At 47.5% G+C, this 19522-nt stretch overlaps 1 protein-coding gene across 1 annotated transcript in view; it reads right to left on the minus strand.

The window, feature by feature from the left end:
• Window positions 1–19522, minus strand: part of FBLN2 (fibulin 2) — an 83197-nt gene that overhangs the window by 60877 nt on the left and 2798 nt on the right. The window contains exon 2 of the mRNA XM_033071180.1: window positions 5564–7009. Within this exon, the coding sequence (XP_032927071.1) occupies window positions 5564–6884 (1321 nt within the window). The 5' untranslated portion in view covers window positions 6885–7009. The remainder of the gene's footprint in view (window positions 1–5563; window positions 7010–19522) is intronic.

Raw genomic sequence — 19522 nt, forward strand, 5'->3', positions numbered from 1 at the left:
TAATTTCACGATTATAAGCCGCAACATTTTGACTAAAATTTTGGTCCAAACCCAAAGTGCGGCTTATAATCAGGTGCAGCTTATATACGGACAAAGAACAAAAAGTTGCTGTTTTAGTTTGGAGGACAGGTGTCTGCTGAGAAAGGCAGGAGCTTCTCTTTGAAATGGAGAATGTAAACCCCCTCCCTCCAAATTATTATAATTTTTAAATCAAAGGGCTTTGAGGCAAAAATATGGGAATTAGGAATAACAGTTCTTTTCTAGGGAAATTAAAATAGAAATACAGTACTACAAAGAAACAAACTCCAAACCCTGACAAAATCAGAGTACAACCTGACACCCTGTCAGGCAGGGTGTTGGTAGTAGTCCCATTAAATGGTGGCCGCAGTCCCCTTGCAGTGACAGATGTGATTCAGTTGGAGTAGTGCTCCTGTACAAGGTGCAGTTTCCCTCCGGAGGTCCAGTGGTGATGTGGAGAAATCCAGTTTTCCTCTGGAGTCCAGTGGAGAAAGGGGCTCCCTTAGTGTTCCAAAACCTCTGTTTTTATCTTGGTACGAAATGTTGGGCTCTTCCCCCTTGGCTGGAGTAACTCCCAATGGGATGCAGTAATTTTATCAATCACACAGTGGGGCTCAATGGGCCATTAGCAGAAAATGACTCGCTGCAGGAAGGATGGGTTGTGAAAAGATAAAGAACAATGGTCCGCCTGGTTTCAATGGATGGCCCATTAACAGAATATCTCCCACAGAGATAAGGATCACTGCCCCCACCCTCAACAGATGGTGATAGAACAGATACCTTTTATCACACTCTGTATTGTAATGTGTGGCTTATAATCAGGTGCGGCTTATATATGGACAAAGAACGAAAAGTTGCTGGCACCCGGAAGTGCGGCTCATACTCAGTGTGGCTTATAATCGTGAAATTACTGTATTTCCTTTTTTTTCCTCCTAAACTAGCATCTGGCTGCCTAATAAAGTACAAACGCCATTTCTGGCAGAACAGATAGACACTTTTTCATTTTATAGTATTTCAGTCTTCCTCTTTCTGCAAGTATCTCAGCCTGCCTTATTCCCATTCATGCTACCTCAGAACTCCATCTACCAAAGAAACCCCTGAACACCGTCACCTGGGGCTGTAATTCATGCTGATTCACACTTGCTGGAGGCTTTTTCTCCTTGCACACCAGTCTCCTGAGGTCTATTTTTATTCCTCAGATATCCTACTTTGAGGGTTCAAAGCCAATTTCTTTCTGTTATGGAAAGGACTGGAGTAAGTACAGAACACAGCCTGAGGTAATTCAAGTAAAAATGAGACAATACTTCACCTGATAGCAAAAAAACCAAAATAACTGCAAACGGAGTTTGTTTCTGAAGGACCATACCAGCTTCTCCCACCTCCAGTGCTTTTTATGGTGGCAGTAAGAGAGACAAAGGGAGGGTGTGCTCAGGAACACTTCCAAACCTTCACTGAAGTTGTGCTTTCACAGAATCACAGATATCCAGGTTGGAAGAGACTAAAAGGATGATCAGGCCCAACTCCTGGACCTGTACATGGATCTGTCTGTCCTTCATTTTGGAAATTCAAGGTCGTCTTTCTCCAAGAGTTTCAGAATCAGCAAACATGCAGATGGGTGGGTTGAAATGTCAGCTACATCCTCAGAAGCTTTTTCACAGGAGCCCCCCAGTAGCTCCTGCCTGGTCAGGATCCACCTGCAATAAATGCCACTTTCACATCCACTGATCTCAGCTCCCCAATTACTGCTATTCACTCCAGCTTGAGAACAATTATCTTTCTCCCTAAAAGGCACCACAATAAAAAAAAAAAAAATCACCAGTCACAGAAGAGTTTAAGTGGAAAAACACCTCCACTCTGAAACATGACAGGTGCAGCAGCTAGACCCAAACTGCTGCTGAGCCTGTCCGACCCAGAATGCAAATCATAAAACATTCACAATGAGGCTGCTTGCTACCTGAATTACATTATCCAAGGAATAGCACTCTACTGCCAGACCATGGAGAAGTAGAAGAAAGTGGGAAAATCATAACAGAATTTGATGCTAAGTTCTTGAAATATCTTTTAGTCAGCCCTGCTCTGATCAGGGCGTTTTTAGGATGAGGAAATAGGCAATACAGAAATTGAAATTCCCCCTGTTTGCTGCTCTTGCAGTAAGTGACAGGGTAAGATCAATGTTTGGAGAGAGACTGTAAAAAGAGAACAGTCTCCATTAATCTCATCCCTTCCCATGGTGAAAGCACTTAATTTACACTTTCTCAGCTGAGTTATTACCTCTGCTGTACTCTTACAGCTCCTCTAGGAACAGAGTAGCTGAACACAGGGCAATACTACAAATGAAGAACAATGCTATAAAGAAGAAAGAGAACCAAACCACAAAATTAACCTTTCCTGAGTACCAAAGTGTTCCATGTTGTTTCCACCATTAGATTATGTACGAAACAGCAGAGATTTGGCAGATGAAAACTCAGCTATGTATAAAACCAAAGTGAGACATGTAAAATACAAGTAATAAAGCCAACTTTTCAACCAAAGGCATCAGCATTCAACCACAGCAGAGTTCTGGGGCCAGGATATAGCTCAACAGGAGGAACAAATACAACAGCCATCTAACTTGGGCTGAAAACTTCTCTGGAAGCTCCCACAGTTCTCTAAACTTTTCTAAACTCTGGGCGAAAAGAAACACTAAACAAAACATAAAAAACAAACCTAGAATGGCCATAGAGTCACAGAAATGCACCCCAGAGCACTCTGCTGAGAATTGGTTGAACAAAACCCTGCACACTGTCCCCACAGGCTCTGAAAATCAGGGCCTTGATGTAGTTTACGTCATGCCAAATATTTCTGAAGGGAGAAGAGAAGTAATGTGGCAAATCTGGTAATTTTGTCATTTTATAGTTGGAAATACATGCACAAAATTTATATTTTCATTCTGTATCTGTAGGCGAGATTAATTTTTCTTTCAAGTCTGACAAATATCTTCACTTCCCTTCCACCACTGGCTCAGGAGTCACCGAAGACACAAGATGTATGTGTTTTATTACTCGAAACACATGGAGCTGCTATATGAATCACAAGCATGCCAATTAAAAGAGCAGAACAAGTGGAAGCACTGCTATCCCTAGGCACAAGCTCTGGTCATGGCAAGAGAGAGCCCTCATTCCTGGAGAGGCTGCTCTAGCTCCACACAGATCTTCCACCACCATTCCTGATGGGAATGGTAGGGCAGACCAGGGGCTGCCAGCTAGGTCCCACCTGTCAGGGACTGTGGGTGATGGACATGGTGTGGTGGCACCAGTGCTGCTTCCCAAAACACACAGCAGCTCCCTGGGACAGGGAAGCAGCAGCCTTAGAGCTGCAGCATCTGCAGCCAGTCAGGGAGTTCTGTGCTCCCACAGGGCATTTCTTTTTCATTTCTTCCTCTGCAATATTTAAAGGATATCATAGGTATCTCAGCTAAGGGGAAAATGGGACTCAGTGATTCCCACGCCTGCTTCAGTCAGCTGAACAATTCATGCCTGATATGCCATCCATCACATCTTGCTCCATGCACCCCAACCTAATCCAGCCCCCAACCAGACCTGCCTCAGCAAAGCAGTTCCCAGGAATCACAGACAGAAAATCATCCAAGCAGACTCTAAAATCCAGTACTTAGCTCTGCTGCTGAACATTTTCACCCCAATAGACTTTCTTAAACCCTCTCATTGAAAATTTCAGAGTGCTCCACCCATTTTTCCTTTTTTGAAAGAAAAAGAGAAGGCAATTTAATTTTTTAAAACATCTCTTCTTTAAAGTTACATCAGGAAACAGGTTATTTTGTGTCAGTCCTAACTCAGGCCCATGTATCATACACAACCTTGATGCACAGCTTATATTTTGAGGTAGGCTGGACCAAATAAAAGGAAGTCAAAAGAAAAGGAAAAAGCTGCCATCTCCATCCATGGACCTGGCACACTTTCTGTTTGAACAGCCACAAGGTGCTGCTGATGTTGGGACTTAGAATCTGAGCTCCAAATCTGCTCTCCTCCTCCCATCTGCCCTAAACTTCTCCAGGAGATGGACTGGTCAGTTCAAGATTTAAGGGCTACCTACACTGCCCAGGAGAAACAGCACTGCCTAGGGACTCATCAGTATGTTCTGCAAGCATCCCCCAGCTGAGTCTCATGAGAACATTTTGTGCCACATCTTGAAAGAGGAGGTACTGCTCTTGATTTGATGAAAACTGAATTGGAAATATGAGCTGTATATGTGCTAATTTACAGCAATGAAGTTTGCACTCATTACAGTAACAAGCATTGCATAGAGCATATAATCAACATTCCCTGCAAATGTCAAGAGGAATCCAGAGGCAGGAGGAAATACGTATACTTGCCACAGCTGATTGTAAACATCATAAACTTCAGCCCCCAAAAAATCATAAAGCAAGAGAGAATCCTTTTTCTCCCTACTAGTCCTCAGGAGTATTTGAGCGTATCTCTCAAGTTCTTGAAATAATGAGTTCAGACAGGCTTTTAACCATGAGATAAATAATACAAGTGCTCTAAATACTTCTATTTAGAAAGTGAAAGCACAACTGTTTCACTTCCTTCCCAGAAGAAGACAAAAGCTACAAATGTGATTACACTGAGTTGGTAACGAGATAACTACAGTAATTTCACGACTATAAGGCGCACCCTTTTGACTAAAATTTTGATCGAAACCCAGAAGTGCACCTTATAATCCGGTGCACCTTATATATGCACAAATTTGGGAAATTTGCCAACCCAGAAGTGCGAACCATGAGCTGAGCCGTGCACCGAGCTGCAAGCTACAAGCCGTGCCGAGCCACGTGCCGAGCCAAGCGGAGGCGTGAGCCACGCGGAGCTGTGCACCACTAGAGCCACACCAGCCGCGAGAGCCGTGCCAGCCAGTGCCGGGGGCAGGCGGGAGTGCCGGGGCCCTCGGCACGGAGAGGGTGCCTGGGGCTGCATTTAAAGGCTACACCGATCCATGAAAAATGTTTGCAAATCGAGCACCTACCAGTAAACCCCGTGATTTCGCGATTCTGTTACTAATTCATTACTTTGTAGCGCGCTGATCCTCACTGCAAAAAAAAAAGCGCGCCTTATAGTCTGGTGCGCCTTATATATGGACAAAGGTTGGAAATTTGCCGACACCCAGAAGTGCGCCTTATAATTCGATGCGCCTTATAGTCGTGAAATTGCTGTAATTAAATCCTTCTGTGTAGAGGAAGGTGCTTCTTTAACATCACGACAGAAGTTAAAAGCAAGTAGTAGAATGCCAGAGTTAAATAAATCATCATCTGAAATCAAGTTAAAATACCAGAAAACCCCATCCACTGTGTGTGAAATCAAAGCGAGGTGGGCAACAGTGAAACCTGTCCTGTGAAACGAAACACAAACCACCTCCTCAAGGGCTGGAAGAAGATTGTTGGTGGTTTCATTGATTTCAGGGCCATGTGCAGCACCAGAACAACACAGCAGAGTATGAGCACCAATGTTACCACAAGTAAGAGTTCTCTAGGCATCCACACTGGATTTGTTCTTACCTTCTGGCAGCCTGGGGTTAGCGTGGATGGAGTTGGGGTCCCTGTCCTCCTCAGGATGGTAACGATACAGTGTCTGGGACTGCTTTGGGGAGGACTGGTTACGGTCTTCCTCTAGAGCCACAGGAGGAGAGGTTGTTGCACTGAACTTCACCTTGGGGAAATCATTATCCTCACGACTTTCATGGGACAGCCTTGCTGAGTTCAGTTCTGTGAAGTTCACCTCTTTCAATCCCTCATACATGTCATTCTCTGGCTCTTCCTTCCTGGCATGCTTTTTCATTTTAGAGTGGGGGGCTCTTTCTTGCGCATACCTCTCTTTGCTGCCTTTTGGCCTCCTCTCCAGCTCCTCCAGGCGCTGGGGTGTCTCGGTGGTGGCCATGGTGTGCTGTGGAGGAGCCCCAGTGGTGGCTGGTGCCTCCTTGTGTGTCACCTGCTGGAGGGAGGGTGCCGTGGTGCGGGGCAGCCTTTGGCCGCGCTCCGTGGCCCTGCGGGGCTCGGTGGGGCCCCTGGGCACTGGGGTGGGGCCAGGTACCGCCGTGCCCTTGGTGCGGAGCTGGGCCGTGGCCAATGCTGAGGGAGCCACACTGGCCGCCAGGTAGTCGTAGTCCTCACCCTGCTCCTGACTGAGACTCTCGTGCTCCAGGTGGGACAAGTAACTCCTGTACTTCTTTGGAGACTCCACCTGGGCAGTGTCTCCCTCGGAGGCCTCCTGGTCGTAGCTGTAGGGATCGTCGTAGTGCCTCTCAGGCTCGCCATCCTCGGCATCCCCAGGGCTGGCCGTGTTCAGGGAGAAGGTGTCGCAATCCGGCAGCTGGTAGCACATCAGCTCCCCGCCGGCGTTGGGGCAGTGGCACACCTTGCAGGGGGGCATGTGGAAGGTGTGCCCCGCCACATACTTCTGTCCCTCGTGGAGGCAGCCAATGCGGCCGCACTGGGGACACCCATCCGCCGGCACAACCGCGTCGATGCAGTTTGGGGGCAGCTCCGGGCACAGCATGAACTGACAGCTGATCTTGCCCCCTCCCTTGGGGCATGAGCACTCGGTGCTGCCGAAGTCCACGAAGTAGGACTGTCCCTCGGGCACCTTGCCGTTGACAAAACCCACGTTGACGCAGTCATAGTACTGGTAGCCCTCGCAGGTGCAGCCGTGCTGCAGACACGTGGCACAGCACTCTCCGGGCTCCAGCACATCCTCGATGCAATTCTCCAGGGGCTGGCACTCGGCACCCGTGCAGTCCCTCTGACTGCAGCTGCCCGTGCACAGCAGCACCAGGAGCAGGGCATCCCAAGGGCTCTGTTGCCAGCTCCAGGCCCTGGCCATCGTCTTCCCGACGGAACGCAACTCCAGTCCAACCTCGCAAGTTCAGCCTTGGCTGCTCTCCTGCAGGGCTGGGGCTTCAACTTCGAATCTGCAGTGGTTTCCTGAGTTACCTTTTCTCATAGATCCTGGAGTTATGAAAGAAAACTCTGTTAAAGACTACACTATACAGCATATACGCTGTTAAACATTAGAGGTCTTTAAAAGTTGGGACGAAATCCAACATCTGGAAACCTAAGGACAAAAATTAATCTTAATGCCTTCCAAGAATTAGAGGCACTAAGTTTGGAGTTGGATGCTTCCCCACTGCTATTTTGCAAAAAAAAAAAGGAAGAAAAAAATGGTTGCGACTGTTCTGTTTTGGATCTGTTGACAAAACATACATATTTCAATAAAAAGAAGGTCCTTCTTTAAACTTCAATGCCTTTTTGTTAATCTTTCCAGCTAAAAAGATTTTTTGGCAGAGAATAAGTAAATACACAGTTCTTCCTCTGCAGATATGAGCTTAAGATAATTATTCTTTATGTTTTAATTACAAAGACTCAAATCTTAAGGAATTTTTATAGACAAAACTTAGCCTTGGGACGTGAGAATTTCTCTGTACACATGTTAACTCAAAATCTGGATTTTTTCCGTGCCTCCTTCCCCACTGAGCAATGTCTTGCACTTCAGTCTTCAGCATTAACAGTTATTTCTTTGCTCAAGCAGGGCTAAAATAGAATTTCTTTGTGTGTTGCGGTTACTTTGTGGTTACACATCATATTAACTCTCCTATAATACATATTAAGGGCCAGATCCTCTGCTCACAGGGGTTGGCACAGCCCCACAGCAGGACTGTGGTGCACAGAGGGATCAACTCCAACTTCACTGGAGGACATTTACAACAGCTGAGGATGTGCCACCACTGGCAACCACTTCTTTTAGTTTTGATAACACCAGCGGTACTTTTTAGTGAATAACTATACTATGAGCACACAATATACATATATGAACTGGCATAATAACACTTAGTTATAATGCCTTGAAGAAGAGAAAATGGTTTGCTTTTTAATTACTACGCCCTTTGAGCATCAGAAAGTTCCAGGGTTAATCTGCTGTTGTCTTTTATATCAAAATTATGCTCACAAAGCTACACAATTAACACGGAAAACCACTTACAACAGAAAAACAATTTGCCTATAGACTTCTACAGAACCAGCAATCTGATTATTTTCCCAGGACCCCTCCCATCATCAAAAAAGCAACAACCCTAAAACATTTATCTAAGGGGTAAAATACTGCCACATCACCCAGAACAATGAACCACATGCACAAGAGGAGTTGTGCCAGAAAAATCCATTCAGGAAGATTACTTTTCCCATTCAAAGGGGGCTTCCAACAAGTCTGGTCAGTCCCTCTGGCAAGAGGCCAGGTTGTGGGGAAAGCATGCCTGTTCTGATAAGATATGGACAAACCGTGCTAAGAATTTCCACAGTGCTGCCCTGGAATCCCAATTACTTCAGTACTTTATACAGAGACAAAATTCTTACAAATGCAGGTTTCCCACTACTAATTTACATATATTAGTTGAGTGTGTTAAAGAAGAGTGATTGAAGGAAAAATAAAATTGTTAGAAAATACAGTAATGGCTTGGAAGAATCTTACTTTTTCAGCATCTCACTGCTCTCAAAAAACAGGCTATTTCTCATGAAAGAGAATTTTCAATGTATGGTGCTGAAATTAATTCTTCAGAATGCAGCCTAGGAATTACTAATTTATCCTGCTTTCAGCAGCTTTTCCAGGTATTCCAAATTTGTAATTGTTACATTGCTTTAGCTGGGAAATAATGAAATGATGGGAGAACAACTACTGGTAACTTCTGTAAGGTGCTTGCAGTAGGATTTTGTCACATGTCCTCCCATGGTACCTCCTGTTGCCTCAGTGCAGGTGTGTCCCCTGGGCAAGCCCCATGGGGAGGCACATGAGCTCAGTTTTGCACTGGCCATATTCTCTCTTCCATGTCAGGCTTCCCAGAGAGCCCGAGCACCCAGCATGGGCCATTTGGGTGTCAGAGGCACAGGTCTGGCAGCCTCTGTGTGCACCAGGGCAGGGCCAGGCATCACCTGTACCAGGGACAGGTAAGGCATGGGCTGGTGCGACAGCCCCAGCCCAGCCAGCTGTGCTGCCCTGCTGGGGCACAGCTCCAGGTAAAGGCTCCCCAAAGCACCTGAGCACACACTCAGACTCCCAATACAAGCCCCAATGATACTGTGCTGAGGCGAGAGGCAGAAAGCAGTCGTCACTCACAGGGAGAGAGTTCAGGACAGCTGAGGGTTTGTCACAGGCCAGTCCTGCTTTGGTGACAGGAGCTGCCCCTGTACTGTCACCTCCTGACCCCTTCACCATGGTTTGGTCCAAGGGTTTGTTTGCTCGGTTGGGTCACCGCCAGTCCTTCCTCTGCTCCCACCCTTGCTCCCTTGCCTCTTCCCCATGGAGAGCCCGGAGAGCTCATGGCCAGCCCTGTCCCTGCTCCCTGCCTCTCACACTTTGTGCTCTGTGCCCTGCTCTGTCCCACCCGTGCCTTCCTCTCCCCACCCTTTCCACATCCCTCAGCATTTGGGTTTTCAAGCTTAACTGGTAAGGCTGTAATCCTTATAATCCTTCCTCCATCAATGACACTTCAACTTTCCCTTTCCCCAGGCTCACTTTCCTTTCTCAGAGGCTCCTTGTTTCTGGTGCAATGTCTCCAACAAAAAGTATCTTTTTATTCCTTTAAACTGCTGCCTTTCCCTGTGCTTTCTCCATCTGTTTCCCACACCCATCACTACCCGCAGCCCATAAACTCACATATCAGAGAAACAGCCTCTACTTCAGGCACAGAGAAGACCATCTTTGAGGGAAGCACAGCCACGGCTGCTGAGCCCCATGGAGCCCCATCCCTGTGCACAGAGCTGTGCTCCTGTCAGCCCTGCAGCTGATGGGCTCCACCTCTGGATCCCTGCCCTTCCCCAACACTGCAATGATGCTTTGGAGACAGCAGCTCATTACTGGGGAACGCCATCAAAAGCTGGAGCTGTAAATAAAGGCGTCTGAACCAAGAGGGTAAAAAAAAGGGCACTATCTCTGTAGGATAGGGGTGTTTAATACTAGCAGATGTTATTGCAATAATTTGTTTCCATTAACTATTTTAATGCTTTCCTTAATGTCCTTTTACACAACTGGGGCAATATGCAAGGGCTTCACTAGAATGAGAATTGGTTCTTTGTACTCTCACCAATGTCCTTCACCCACTCTTACCAATGCCACTGACTTTTGCTGTTTTGTTGAAGGACAAATTAAGCCCTGCACACTAAAATAAAAGTCTTTCAAAGGCTCTGTTGAAAGCAGCGCAGAGCTCTACAGCAAGGAACCATGTGCCACTCGTGCCAGCCCTCACACACTGATTCATGGCCCAGGAGAATTCCATTCATGTCCATTGTGGAATTTCCTAACCTGTCTATGCGGCTCTGCTTTGGCTCAAGGGCCGAGCCTGTTGGCTTTACTGGGTTTTACTGGGCCATTATTAAAGAAGTCCTGCCATTTCTGTGCTCATAATGCCCACGCAAGAGAGGGCTAGTGCTCTGGACTGAGTCCCTCAAATTCCACCCACGTAAACATGTGAGCTAAAGCAGCAGCAAACAGTGGATGGTCACACTGTTGCAGTTCCTTATGCCTCAATTCCTTCTTTAAAAGTATTCCTACACAAGGCAGAGTAAAGACACCTTATGGAAAACCAGCTTTAAAAAGAGTCCAAATAAGCAGGCACGTATTTTCATGGAAAAGAAAAGCAGATGTAACTAGTATCTGTGTGATGGGACATCCAAGGCTAACAACAGCAGACATCACGATTGTAACTAGTCCTGGCTGAAAAACATCATATTCCTGTCTCCTTGCAGAGGAATAAAACAAGATTTCAAGATGCTTATTTCAATTTGGTTTGAGGCCAGAAAGTTATAAATTTTGACACTTTTTGCAAAACAATATATTCCAAGTGATTTACTTCAATCAAAGCCATAACATAAAACCAAAAGGAAGAATGTTGACTTGATTAAAATTGTTCAATCATATTACTCAAAAATGTTGATGAAACCAGTGTGTTCCCACAGAAGATCTAGACATTTTAAATGTGCAACTTCCTTAAATTAAGAGGAGCATTTTATGGGGAGAGTCTTTCTCCAGATGGTTTCATTTCAGTGCTGAACTACAAAGCTTATTTCTAGGTAAGCAGAGGTGACAGGAGGCACTCTCCTGCAAGAATTTCATACAAAGACAGCCTCTCTGTGTGAAGGGTGCCCCAGAGACACACAGAAGGTGGGCACATTTGGAAAAGATACCACAGGAGCAACAGCATTCTGTCAAATGCTCCCTGAACAGAAGGAGGCAGCCATTTATAAACAAAAAGCAGTAGAGAATAAATCCAGTGCACTGCAGGAGAACCCACTGACTTCCATCTTTAAGATGTACCTGCGATTTCACCAGCTGCAGATCCCTGTGAAGACGTTTAGACAGAAAAATTCTTTTCTCTGTCCCACCGCTCAGTCCCTCACTGAACTGCCATTTTCAATTATGACAGTAACAGAAATGCTGCTCTGATCTGTATCTTCTGCTTCTGAAAGCATGCACGGCCAGGTGCCAGGCTGATGTAAGAGCAGAAGATGGCAGCCATCTGTGCAGTCCCTCCTGTGTTGGGTACTGGGAGCACAGTTGGCTGCAATTGGGGGCAGCCCCTGAGCCTGCCCATGAATCCACACCTAAGGTTCAGACACACAAAGAAAAAACCTGTGGGAAAGCCAGCACAGGGCTGGCACAAAGCATGTTCATCACCAGCCCATAGAGCTGCCATGAACAATTCTTCCAGTTTCCCAGTGCCAGCCAGCTGAAATTGGCTCTGCAGGTTCAAGCTGTAGATAAGCAGGGACCAAACACAGCCCTGCTCTGAGCTGGTGAACCTTTTGGTGATGCTGAATCTCTTCTCACAGCAGTGAAAGTTCTGCAGAAACAGGGCAGCAGGCAGAAGCACATGTGCACACCCATCCCGAGGAGCAAGGGGAATGTATTTCCCCAATCTGAGCATTTTCACACCTCTCCCAGCCAGGGCTCTGGACTGCTGCAGCTGCCAGCAGCTCCTTACTGCCTGTGGTCACAGCTTAGACTGAGGGAGGAAGCAGGGAGGGGACAGAAGGAAATAACAATTTAAAAACAATCCCTTTTAAATGCAAGGGAAAATGGAAATTTGTGAGAGCATTTGAATCTTGTATGAAAACCAGAAAAAAACCCTAAACCCAGTAACTCCTGAGTGGGCTGTGCCAGCCCATGGATTAGATCTTCCTTTCACACCCTCTTCAATCCAGAAACTTGTGATCTCACCAGGCCCTGGAAGGGATTCTGCTGGAAGGGATGGGATTGTTGCTGGAAGGGATTGGATTGCTGCTCTCCTCAAAGAGGGAACTGCAGGGCTATTCACCAGGAGGATGAATGAAAAGGGAGAAGCATTTCCACCACTGCTCTTATGCAACACTCAGGCCCAGGGCCCATCATCTCTACCCTGTAAATTAAAGGAATCTGAGCTGAGCTGAACCCCTGTTTTGGGTAGAAAGACCAGAGGGGTAGGATAAACCTCAGGGTAAATCCCAATCCAACGAGCTGCTTTTTGTTATTGAAAGTAAAGCACTGTGGAGTTGTCAACGCTCTGGTTCTTGGCTAAACAAGCCCATTAGCAGGCAGTTTTCCTCAGCTTTGCTTTCAGTAAGAAATCAGTTATGATTAAACTCCTTTTCATGGAAAAGCTTCCAAAAATGGACATTTGGGAGTCTGGAGGATTTTTATTTAATTCAATTCAACAGCAAACTCAAGAGGAGACAAACAAGAAGAAAACAGCATGGGATCAAAACACACACAGCCTCCCAGAAGAACTCTGGTAAGAACTCCTTTCCCAGCAGAAGCATAGATGCTCCAGAAGCTTTCCAGGATGTTCCCCACACTCAAATCCAAACAGGAACCTGACACACTGTAATGGAAAAGCATCACCTGAGATATTTCAGCTGAAGTAGCCAAGCAGTAAAATAAGTGACCAGGCAGCTCTGGGATTTATTCTTCCAGAATGTGCAGTGTTTGAAGGCTTTTTGAAGTCCTAGAGAATAAAGGCAGCCTTTTTCTAAGGAAATGACAGAGCCAGGGAAGGAAGAATCATGTCTTGGGGCTCCCCTTCAGCTCAGCCCAGCCCAGGCCAAAACAACAGGGCAGGTACTGGATTCCAGAGGAATCCAGTCCAATTCTGTGTCACTGGGAGTCGCCAGTGCAGCAGATCCAGAGTGACTCAGTGGGAGCAAGGCAGTTGCTGAGGAGCTGGAGAGGAAGGGCTCACATGGTACATGGGGAGCTCACACAGGGCTGTGCAGGGGCAAGCCCAGGGCTCTGCCATGGGATCCCTGACAAACCAGCTATGGGATCCCTGACAAACCAACCATAGCATCCCTGTCAAACTGACCACAGGATCCCTGACAAACTGACCATAGGATCCCTGGCAAACTGACCATGGTATCCCTGATAAACTGCCCACAGGATCCCTGACAAACTGACCATAGGATCCCTGGAAAACTGCCCACAGGATCCCTAGCAAACTGCCCACAGGATCCCTGATAAACTGACCATGGCATCCCTGACAAAATGACCACAGGGTCCCTGACAAACCAGACACAGCATCCCTGACAAACTGACTGTGGGAATCCTGATAAACTGACCACAGGCAGGTTCCTGTCCGGACGATGTAGAGGAGGCTCAGCAAGTCCTGGCAGCCGGGCCAGGATCATAGTTCTGCTGCAGAAGGAGCCAAATTCTTATACTGAGTGAAAATAAACGTGTTTGCTATTGATACATGTTTTTTCTCTTCTTTTTACATCATCAAGTTTCAGGTGACTATATATACTCCTCAAAAACACAATTAAATAATCCAGCTATTTCCACACCGGCCAAAGAAATCTGGGAAAAGATTAAAGCAAACTCAGCAACAGCCACTCAAAAATGTTTCCCAAGGCACAGCCAACAAAAACTTGTCAAAGCTCATAAGTTATGAACTAATTTGCACAGGGAGAGCTCTTTTGGCAGCAGGCAGGTCCCTGAGCATCACAGCACCTCGAGCAGCTGCACACATGTGGAGATAGCCTGGAGACGGGGCAGCACCAGCTCTGTGCTCCAGTGAGCACTGTCAATACTGGAGCCTGCTCTGATAAGTGAAAGAAAGAATTCTTTCTCATTTATTTAAAGAGCTGCACTCCTCTCTTCCCTCTCAGGAAGGAACAAATCCCTAGTTTCCAAGATGGTCCCCATTATTTAGATATTTACCATTTCCCACCAGAAGTAACTCAAGCACAACCCCACAAAATTCCTAACTGTGCCCCTCAAACATATCCTTCCAAGATCCCGGATTAGATTTCTCTCTCTCTACTTCCTTTCTCCAATCTCCCTCTAGGATGCTCCAGCCCCCTGCCCCTTTCTGCAGTTTTCAGAGCTCCCCTCTGCAGGGCTGCAGTGCCTCTCATCAAGGAAAGCCCGCTGCAGGGACACTGGCATGCAAAACCTGAGATGGCATTCCCACTCCCTCTGTGATCCCCTCTCCCCATTTCTACTCTCCTCCACAAAAGAACTTCGACACTACTTAGAACTCTCTGTAAGCAGCATATTTAAGTTTTGGGTTTTTTTCTTTTTCATAATCCAGTCTTCTGTGAGGCACTTTGAACCCCACTGCCCTAAGCAGTGACGGTAATACAGACTTTTTGTTGGGAAATGTGCTGGTTGGAATATCTGGGAATTCCCTACCTATTTCAGACAGCTCTTTCCAAACAGTTCAAACTGAAAATTCCCCCACCTCCATCTAAAATCCAAATTAGGCCAAAGAAAGCCTACTATTTAACTGGCAGCTTAGCAAGTGGTCTTTCCTGCCCTGTGCAACGTTATGAGGCAATTTGGAAATAATGAGCGACAGTTTCCATACAGGGAAGGTTGAAGGGCACTGCCAGGCTGTTTTGCACATTTTTGTACCTGTGAGGCAGAACTGCTCACAGCCAGAGGAGCAGTGCTGCCTCCATCACCTGAACTTCAGCCTCAGAACTGAGGATTCGCATTTGAGGCTCTCCAGAGGAACTCAGGGGTTTGCTTCAGTCGGCCAATTAATGCCAAATCAGTGTCAAAACAAAATGTCAATACAGCAAGTTTGTAGCAAATAATTTTTCGGTTCTTGCACCCTGACTTTGTCACTATCATGATTAATGGTGAAAGTCTAGCTGTTGGGCATTGAAAAATGCCCAATTATTGAATTTGGTTGAGCATCTGCCCACATATTCTTTGGTCTGAAGAAAAGGAACTTGGACTTGTTCCAGCATTCATGCACATGCCCTGTCAACCTCCATGGACTGCAGACAAGAACATATCTGGAGAGTGGACTGGACGTATCACGAGACATATTGCCAATTACAAATTAATAAAATCCAGAAAAAGTAGCAGTGATAATTCCCTGAGAACAGTTTCCTCTCATATGGTGACAAAAGAAAGCCCCCATCAGGGTTATTACATTTAGCAATTAAATTCTTCAGCTAAAACAAAAAAAATATTATTTTAATGGAGGAAAAACTAGAACACTTGGTTAAAATGTTCTCATAGAAATGTTAATTACCACAGGCATTAAACAAATGGCAATCAAAGCTTACCATTTATTGAGCACTTTGAAAAGTTTTAACACAAAAAAGTGCTGAAAAGAAACCTCCAATTTTTCCTCATGAATGAAAATAAATCCCTGTAAATGAAACTGCATCTATCATGCTGCTAATCAGTCAGCAGCCACAGATGTATTCTATCAATCCAAAGTGTTCCTGCACAAACTTTCCATAGAAGCTAATGGAATTAATTTGGTTTGGTGGGTACCAAACTGAACAGAAAGAAGCCTGTTCTGCCATTCCATGCTAGCCCATCATGCAGAGACAACAAAATTCCAGGCAGAGCTAACAGAAATCACCCATGCCCCACCTCCATCTTCCACCTTGGGTTTATCCTTCATTTTTGCCTGCAACAAATGTGGAATCCTGTATCTTGACTCCCTTCCTTTGAAAGGGAAGAGATCCCAGTTGTCCAGGGGCCAACCTTAACTTGCAGAATAATTTCCTGGGGATAGGAGCATATATTTTTCCTGTTTCTGCACAGAACCCCAAGCTGGCATACTCAGTCACAGTTTGCTGAGTGTCCAAATGTACTGAGACAGCTTCTGCCCTCAGATGCATGCGTGCACTTCTTGTGTTCAGAACAATTTGTGGTTCTGCTCCATATTCAGTCTACAAACCAGAATGAGATTAGAAAGCAACTCTAGTTTATTCTGTGAATTACACATTACATTTTCTAATACCACAGGAAGTTAGTATGATCTGCTGGGTAAGTGTGCAACCCAGACTCTTGAATATTTTAAGTTACTGATCATCACCCAAGTAAACCCATGATCACTTGCAACTACAGGTGGAACATTCAAAACAGAAATCCCAGTAAATCAGATGATACTGAATTAACAAAAAATGCTGACTGAGTAATTGTATATGTTACCTTATAGACACACACATATTTTTAAAAAGAATACTTTTTCTCCTTTAACATCATCTTGGTTTTGTTGAACACACTGACCAAATGGTAAATTCAATCTGATTTTCATCACAGCAAACAATACTCCCCTCGAAGTGTTATTAACTAGTATGAAGAATTTGTTTGGTCTTGGCACATTAAAATACATATTCATGTTTTGGTCAATGATCTTCTGGAAGGGAAGGAAATTATTTTATTTTCCAGCTGAGGAAACCCTATAACTGTAAAGAAAATTAATACAAGGAGAAATAAATAATTAGTACAAGGGGAAATAAATAATTAGCACAACAGAAAAAGAAGGAGGTTATAGTCCCTCCTTCCACGTTAGTTAGGCACAGTCCAGCGTATGACTGAGAATGAAAATTAAGATGAAAAAGCTACAAAGATGAGAGATGAACTAATGTCTCCCAAGAGCACAGAATATTCATTTTTTAAAACAATAAAAGAAGGATAAAAACCCCACCAAAGAAAGCAGAGGAGGTGCAACGGGAGGTATTTCAGCTTTGTAGAACTGCCCTGTCAGTGCTTTCTGAGGCTGGGCTGAGGCACCTGCAGGGAGCCTTCCTGTGGCACGACCCTGCCTCACCCTGCCATGATGGAAACGCTCTGGCAGCCCAGTCAGACGTGCACACCCAGCTGACTGAGCTGCAGCCTGGCACCAGCAAGATTTTCACTGCACTTCAGTAATACTTTGACTTCATAGGCTCAATTCTGAAAACAAGTGGCTGTGATACCACAATCCTGGGTAACCTTTGTAAAAGTACAAAGAACAAGAACAGAACAAAAAAGTCCGGGAGTTTGAATTCTCAGACGGTCACTGGTGCAGCTGAAGTTTTCTAGAAGTCACCTCGCTGATGAAGTTCTCTACAATCAGTGGAGGGGTGGGTAGGACTTCAGAGGGCAATTACAGTAATTTCACGACCATGAGGCACACCGGACTATAAGGCGCACCCCCTGGGAGTCAGCAAAATTCGCAACTTTGTAGCTCATATGAGGCGCACCGGACTACAAGGCGCACTCTTTTTTTGCCGCAAAAATCTGTGCTGTGCGCAACAAAGTAACGAATTAGTAACGGAAACCCGCGATCGTGGAGTTTACTGGCAGGGACTCAATTTGGAAACATTTTTCACAGATCGGCGTAGGCTTTCAAAGACAGTCGCAGGCGCCCTCCCCGTGCAGTGGGCCCTGGCATTCCCTCCCGCCCCCAGTGCTGGCAGGCGAGGCTCGGTGCAGCCGCGGGGCCGCCTCCCCCTTGTGGCTCTGTGCTGCTGCGGTGCTGTTCCCCCTCGCGGCGCCACGGAGTCACCGTGCCGTTCCCTCGCTTGGCTCGGCGCTCCTGCCGTGCCGTTCCCTTGTTCAGTTCGGAGCTCCTGCTGTGCCGTTCCCCCTTGCGGCTCCATTGTGCCGCCATGCCATTCCCCCTCGCAGCTCCGCGGAGTCGCCCTGCCGCCCGTCCGTCGCTCAGCTCGGCGGCACGGCCGCCCTGGCCCCCGTTCTCACTCGGCAGCACAGCCTCCCTGGCCCCCATCCTCACTCGGTGGCACGGCCGCCCTGGCCCCTGTCCTCGCTCGGCGGCATGGCCGCCCTGGCCCCCGTCCCCGCTCGGCGGCTCGGCCGACCTGACACCCATCCTCGCTCGGCTCAGCGGCACGTCCGCCCCAGTCGCTTCTTGCCCCTTCCCCGCGGTCGGCGGCGGCGCCGACGGTTTTCGCCCCTTTCGGCAGCCGCACGGGCAGCGCCGCCGGTTTTTGCCCCTTTCCGGCGGCTGCACAGGCAGCGCCGCTGGTTCTCACCCCTTCCCCATGGTCGGCAGCAGCGCCGCTGCTTCTTGCCCCTTCCGCGCGGTCGGCAGTAGCGCCGCCAGTTTTCACCCCCTTCCGGTAGCCGCACAGGCAGCACCGCTGGTTCTCGCCCCTTCCCCATCGTCGGCAGCAGCGCCGCCGGTTCTCGTCCCTTCCCCATGGTCGGCAGCAGCGCCGCTGCTTCTTGCCCCTTCCCTGCGGTCGGCAGTAGCGCCGCTGGTTTTCGCCCCTTTCCGGCGGCCGCATGGGCAGCACCGCTGGTTCTCACCCCTTCCCCATCGTCGGCAGCAGCGCCGCCGATTCTCGCCCCTTTCCGGCGGCCACACGGGCAGCGCCACCGGTTTTCACTCCTTTCCGGCAGCCGCACGGGCAGTGCCGCTGGTTCTCTCCCCTTTCCGGTGGCCGCACGGGTAGCGCCGCTGGTTCTCGCCCCTTTCTGGTGGTCGCATGGGCAGCGCCGCTGGTTCTTGCCCCTTCCCCATGGTCGGCAGCAGTGCCACCGATTCTCGCCCCTTTCCCGCGGTCGCAGTGGGAGCGCCACCGCCGCCGCTTTCCCGCAGCCCCTGCGGCTCTTCACTCCCCCCACAGCCGGCGGCTCCTCGTTCCCCCCGCGCCGGGGCTGGGGCCGGGGCAGTTCCCTCCCTCCCCACTCAGCTCCTGCTGGCCGTGGCTGCCCACTCCCACCCCTCCTCGCGACTCGACGCTCCCGCGGTACCGCCCCCTGTTTGCAGCTCACACTTCCGGGGTGGCAAATGTCGCAACTTTGTACATCAGATAAGGCGCACCGGACTATAAGGTGCACTTCCGGGTTCAGGAAAAAATTTTAGTCAAAAGGGTGCGCCTTATAGTCGTGAAATTACTGTAATACCCCCAATAAACTGTTTGGGATGGATGGATGGATGGATGGATGGATGGATGGATGGATGGATGGATGGATGGATGGATGGATGAATGGACTGTCCCTTTGCTATGAGCTTTATCACAGAAATCCAGGCTGGTTTGGGCCAGAAAGGACCTTTAAGATAATCCAGTTCCACCTTTCAGGTTGTTCCACTACCCCAGATTGCTCAGCCTGGCATTGGACACTTCCAGAGATGGGAACTCCACAACCATGCACCACAGAGAGTCCTTACATGATTAATTACCTTATTTTGGGGTAGATAAGGCTGAAGAGCCTGTGATTTTTGTTTTGCAAAGGAGAAC

The sequence above is a fragment of the Catharus ustulatus genome, chromosome 13, assembly GCF_009819885.2.
Source record: "Catharus ustulatus isolate bCatUst1 chromosome 13, bCatUst1.pri.v2, whole genome shotgun sequence".
Lineage (NCBI taxonomy): Eukaryota > Metazoa > Chordata > Aves > Passeriformes > Turdidae > Catharus > Catharus ustulatus.